Source organism: Condylura cristata, unplaced genomic scaffold (genome assembly GCF_000260355.1).
Source record: "Condylura cristata isolate star-nosed mole 26May11 unplaced genomic scaffold, ConCri1.0 scaffold00028, whole genome shotgun sequence".
Lineage (NCBI taxonomy): Eukaryota > Metazoa > Chordata > Mammalia > Eulipotyphla > Talpidae > Condylura > Condylura cristata.
In genome coordinates this window covers 12,170,441-12,176,279 of record NW_004567129.1, presented here as the reverse complement: position 1 = coordinate 12,176,279, position 5,839 = coordinate 12,170,441, and the positions used below count along the sequence as shown (strand labels likewise).

Sequence of the window (5,839 nt, the reverse complement as noted above, 5' to 3'; positions counted from 1 at the left end):
ACTCCGACTGCACAGGTACCAAGCACCACCTCCAGAGCAGCTCCAGCGGCCCGCTGGAGTCTCGGGCGCGACTTGCTCCTATTGGTCAGCAGTCCTAGCTGAGAACCAATAGCATCTCTTCTTCTTCATTAGGTCGTCCTTGGCTGAAACAGAGGCGCCTTCATTGGCTGGTTTGTCGTAAACTCGCTAGGCGGGACGACGCTAGCGGCCTCCTCTAATTGGTAGAGATCTACGTCTGTCATCTTTGTCCTGGCTCTCCAAATGAAGAGCGGAAGGTTTTAGCGGCACTTTGTTAGCCAAAAATTAGAGAACGCACTATTATGTGTATGGATATTATGTGTTACCCCTGTACTGGCATAGTTTTCAAGTTCTGTAATTTGAATAACTGAATAGTTGCAGCTAACCCATTTAATACAAAGTGATGAGTTATCGATATATGTAAAAACTGGGTGAACCTCAAATTATAATGAGTGAAGGAAGGCAAACTTTTTACGTATCATATGATTTTATTTAAATAACACTTAAAATGCAAACTATAATGACAGAAAGTAGATCAGTAGAAGGAAGCGGGGTGGGTACAAGGATCTGTTATAAAGGGCCATAAGGAAACTGGATGGTGATGGGTATGTTCCTTATCTTGATTGTGATGGTTTCTTGGGTGTACACGTGTCAAAAATCACCAGGCTGTACACTTTAAAATATGTGCAGTTTATCCTGTGACGACTATACCTTAGACATGCTGCCAAAAAAAGAAAAATCAGAATTGTGGGGTGGGAGATAGGAATAGAGAGATTAAGTGATGGGCATAATGGAAATTTCTGGTGTCATATTATTTTGGTAGGAACTTGCATTATTAATATGTATGCATTTGTCCAAATCTTTCAAATGGCCTAGTGAAGATCTGTGCATGTCTCAACATGGAAAAGTTACTTGCTTTCCCCCCCTCCCTGAAAAACCCCCATAAAGCAAATAATTGAATTCCAGTTAATAAGTGCTGAAGTGTTTAGAAATGAAGTGTACTAATGTCAGAAATTTTCTTTTCATGCATAAAAAATTAGGAAGGATTAATGGCTAGGGAAATACAGATAGATGGTTAAGTATGTGATCAAACAAATATAGTAAATTGTTAGTTGTAGAATTTGGGTGGTGAGTGTAGAAGTGTCCAGAGCATAATTCTACTGACTATTTTGTGTATTTGGAAAATTTCATAACTAAATATTGTCAGGAGGATTTAGATATAGGGCTTTGGGAGACACATTGTGAGAAGTCCTAAAGATTATACTTTATTAGCTTCACAGTAAATCTACTTCTGCCTGTGTGTCGGCCAGAGTGTGAATAACGAGTAGACCAGTGAGAATTTTCACTATAACTCCTAGAGAACAAAGGATTTTAAAGATGAAAGTGGTAGTACCTAAAAATAAGCTCAAAAAGCGTCATGTTAAATGTTCAACTTGGGGACAGAAAGGGGAAAAATGTTCAATTCACTTAAGTTCTACATTTTAAAATTTATGATATCACCCTCATAATTTCCGTTAAAAAAATCAAGAATAAGTAAAACATACAAAAGAAATAGTTTACAATTTTACTTCTTGAGATCACCAGAATATTAACTCTGGATTGAATATTATTTTGTCATTCTAATCTTTAGAACAGTGCTCAGCACACTTGCTGTTGAATGGCTTGGAATGGGGGTTCTGAAAAGAAAAGGTAGAGATTAATATAACCTAAGTAAAGCATACACTGTGAGCAAAGGTGGAAAATTTTGGGACAAATGGACCACATTATAGTAAACATGGGTCTGTGTATGGCAGAGATTAAAATCTAAGGGTTCCCAGGGTAAAATAGTTGGTTTGTCCTATATGGCATTAAAACAAGTTTTTATGAGATGCTATCTTTTAAAATGAGGAACATTTAGAGAAAAGTCTGAATTTCCCGTTACCTTGAATAAAATGGAAAATTCTGGAAACTTTGGGATCCCATTTCTACATGATAAAAACAGCCAGAAATGAGCTCTCTGTTTACTTAGGTTTCCCTTCCAGTCTCAACTTACTCATTAGGTTGTCTCCTGGGCTGTACAGGTATTCGAATTTGCAGGTTTTGGTAGGAGAGCTCTAAGTCCTGAGTCCTTGAGGGAAGTCTGGTTGGAGTTAGAGACATAAGGTTATGAGTATCTAAATAGGGAGTTTGTATTTAGTTTAATAGGCAAGAGAAAGAATTGAGAAGTGTTTGCTCAATTACTACTATTGTGTTTGTAACAAACCACCTCAAAACTTGGTTTAAAACAACGATAATTTATTTAGCTCATGATTCTATGAATGGACAGTTGGGCTGGACTCAGATGGAAGATTTTTCTGGTCTTGACTGAATTCATTCATGTGACTGGGTCAGCTATGGGGCTGGTTGGTCTGGCCTCAGCTGGGACAGACTATCTGCTCCCTGTGGCCTCTAATCCTCCAGCATTCCAGGCCAGCTTGTTCAAGGCTGGGTAGGGTTCCAAGAGGAGTGGAATTCTGAGGATTCACCAGAGACAGAGTGGGGAGCAGAACAGGTGGATCTACTGAAATGCACTGCTGAGGGGGGCAGTGAGCAAAATGAGAGAGGTCAGCTGTACCATGTGGGTCAGTTCCCTGGCTGGGGATTGAATTCGTGTTGCAGTGTGCAGATAGCCTCACAGTGCTGAGACTTTAACCTCTGGAGGCCCATGGAGTGGATTTATAAGATCTCTTAAAGCCTCGGCTTGAAACTAGCACATCTTCATTTCTACATTCTATTGATCAGCAAGGCACAGTGTCAGCCCAGATCCCAATGGTAGGGAACCTGATTCATTGCTTGATGGGAGGAGATCTGCAAAGTCACATTGCCAACAGGTATGAATATAGAGAGATGGTCTGGTAAAACATCAGCCTCCTTACTATGCGAGGTGTGTCTCTAGAAATATCTTTGGGAATAGGGTGTGCACTGTTATGTCTCAAATTGTTTTCTCTCTGTAACACAGTGGTTCTGCCTCTCTGCAGAAACTCCACTCTAGCAGAGACAGATGCCCAGCTCTGCCTCTTCCAGCTTCTTCCAGTTTTGTTTTCAACACTTTTCTGGGCAAAGGGAAGACATTTTCTGTAAGACTTCTGTGAACAAAAGAACAGACAGTTAGAAAAAGCAGGAGGCAGAGAACCAAGGCAGAAACTTAGACATTTCTACCACACAAAAATGCAGTAGCTGCTTTCCCTTGGCCTGCTATTGTCTAAACTAGATATTCCCAGGCAGGGAGAGGTGGAAGGAAATTGTAGGAAAGCAGCTAGTAACATGGTGAGATTAAAACCGACCCCAAGGATGTTGGGAGGGAGGATGAAGAAAGACAGGACGTGAGGAGGGAGGGAGAGAAAAAGAGATCTTCCCTGCGGAGACAGTTCAGGTTCAACAGGGCCCTGGGAGCAAGTCCTGAGTTCCTCTGGGTTTGGGCTGTTTTGTGTGCTGCGGGATGCTGAGTGGCATCAAGTCACCTCTCCTGAGGTGTCTCAAATTGTTTGAGGTCACACCTCTCCTGAGGTGTGATGCTGTCTCTATTTTTTTAAATAAAGATTTATGTTTATTTTTGTATGCATACAAGAGCTGGGGTGTAAGTCAGAGGTCCAGGGGGTGAGAGGATTCACCCGAGACTTAGTTGGGAGACGAACAGGCAGATTAACTGAAATACACTGCTGAGGGGAGCAGCAGCTGAGACAGAAGTGGCCTGCTGGGCTATGTGGGTCACCTGCTTGGCTGGGGATGAAACTCATGCTGCAGTGGCTGGAGATAGCTGAGCCTTTAACCCCAGAGCACCAGGGAGGCCCTGTGATGCTGTTTTAGACACTACCAAATATCTCCTGAGTGGCAAACTCACTTCTGGTTGTGAACAGCAAAGGAATGTGGAGCATTCCTTTAAAAGAATCCCACCTTGAATAGAGGGCCGCTCTGAGGGCTCATATGCCTGACAGCTTTTAATGATCTTCTGCAGCTCTGAAGGGCACTCTTCATCGAGTGGTTCCTGGTGCCGCTCCACAGCCACCAGCTGGTAGATCTTCTTAGAGTCACAGTCTGGAAGGGGAACATAGAAGAGCTCCTTAAAAGCTGTTCTGTTGCTCACACATCTCTCTGGGTTGTGATGGCTTGCTTCAGAAAGAGGCACTCTGGGTACTGAACAATCGAGGGCTTCCAAGCATCCTCTAAGCAGCCTAGACAGTGTCCACATTGGACATCAACGTGCCAGGACAGCACTGATGGACATTTCTAGTGGATACCCGATCACAGCAGCTTCTGGGTCAGCCTTCACACTGTTACCTTCAAATGGGATCTTCCCAGTAACGATTTCCCAGAGGATGATGCCAAAGCTGAAAGAAAACCAAGAAACTGATTATCCATAACAGGTTTCCCCTAGCCCACACCCCCCACCATTTCCAGAAAACTCAGTGAATTTCCCATCGCCACCCCATCCCACTAGAGGGCTGAACCATGACGGTCCTTAGGTGGCGTGGGAGTGGGGTTTTCCAGTTCTCTTCAGCAGTTTGGATGGTCAGGCCAACATGAGCCTACCTGTATATTTCCGCTTTTATGTCATATTTATTGTACACATTTTCCAGCCGCTGGGGTGAGGTGTACGCTGTGGAACGGACTCTCTGTGCTTTCTTGTTCTTAGTTTCTCGACTGATGGAGGTCTGTGTTTTGCTCAACTCAAATCCTGCAAGCTGGAGAGAGAGGTAATTTAGACACAGAAACAGCACAATTTTGGGGGAAGAGGTGAAGAGGGGAGCCTGACAATTCCTGATTGTTCTTTCAGGAGGCATTTCTAGTGGTGTGGTTACTCTACTGGCTGGCATTATGGGTTCAATTTTGTATGGTGTATACCAACCAAGAGAAACACAGGGGTTTCTTCTCTTTAAAACTGGACAATGAAAAAAAAAGGAACAATGGGGCTTACTGGAGATAGTGGTGAGAAAGTACCTGTAAGGCCTGGTGGGTTACCATGGCTCTGGCATCGCTATGTGAGCGATGGCCGTCTCAGTTGAGGACCGACTCTACTATGTGAGCTTGGTGGAGGAAGTGTGGATGGCATAGAGCCATCACATGGCTTACTTGCTTTCAGAAGCAGATGAAAAAAGGACATGGGGGCATCCTCTCTGCTCAATTTGACCGTACAGGGCGTCCAGCCTGTTCCTTTGGATTTCACATGACAAGTGGGAGTTACCCCATTGCCCCTGCAGGGCCAGCATGATGCTGCTGTTAAAGAAGCCACTGCACCACGAACAGGAACACGTATTCTTGTCCCACGCACAACTGTCCTTGGCATCATGGGTGTGCATAGGGCTGCCAGCCCCCCAACGCAGCTGGATACCTAAATGAAGGGGCAAAGCTGGGAAAACAGTAAGGCTATGGTATGGCTCAGCCTTCTCATGTACGTGTTCACTGTGCCTGGTAGACTCTGCCTTCCGGCACGTGGGAGACACCATGGATAAAGCACAGAATCCACATGCTGTGGTCAGGCGAGCTGAGGGGCATGAATGTGGCGTCGACATGCGATTTAAGAGTACTTCTAAGGCACTGGCAGGGGGAAAGGCATCTGAGAGGCAAAAAAGGCCTGTCCCTGCTGCCTGAGAGCTGTCTCTCCCTGACACTGGAAGAAATGGCTGGCAAGGAAAATGTTGTTTTTGGGAAATGTGGTTGTGGAGTGAACAAAAACTCTCCCCTCCTCTGTAGGAGGGCTTTTCAGTTAACTTTTGTTTGTTTAAGATTTATTTATTTATGCATAAAAGAACTGGGGTGCAGTTTAGAGGTGCAGGGGGGGTGGGGGGCTGGTGGTGAGAGGATT

At 44.3% G+C, this 5,839-nt stretch overlaps 1 protein-coding gene across 1 annotated transcript in view; it reads right to left on the bottom strand.

Moving 5' to 3' along the window:
• Positions 1–2,641: 2,641 nt before the first annotated feature.
• Positions 2,642–5,839, bottom strand: part of MLKL (mixed lineage kinase domain-like) — a 21,215-nt gene continuing 18,017 nt past the window's right edge. Inside the window, exons 7-10 of the mRNA XM_004690190.2 lie at positions 4,567–4,718; positions 4,315–4,364; positions 3,931–4,071; positions 2,642–3,122 (exon numbers count right to left, since the gene is read on the bottom strand). Of these exons, the coding sequence (XP_004690247.1) occupies positions 3,079–3,122; positions 3,931–4,071; positions 4,315–4,364; positions 4,567–4,718 (387 nt within the window). The 3' untranslated portion in view covers positions 2,642–3,078. The remainder of the gene's footprint in view (positions 3,123–3,930; positions 4,072–4,314; positions 4,365–4,566; positions 4,719–5,839) is intronic.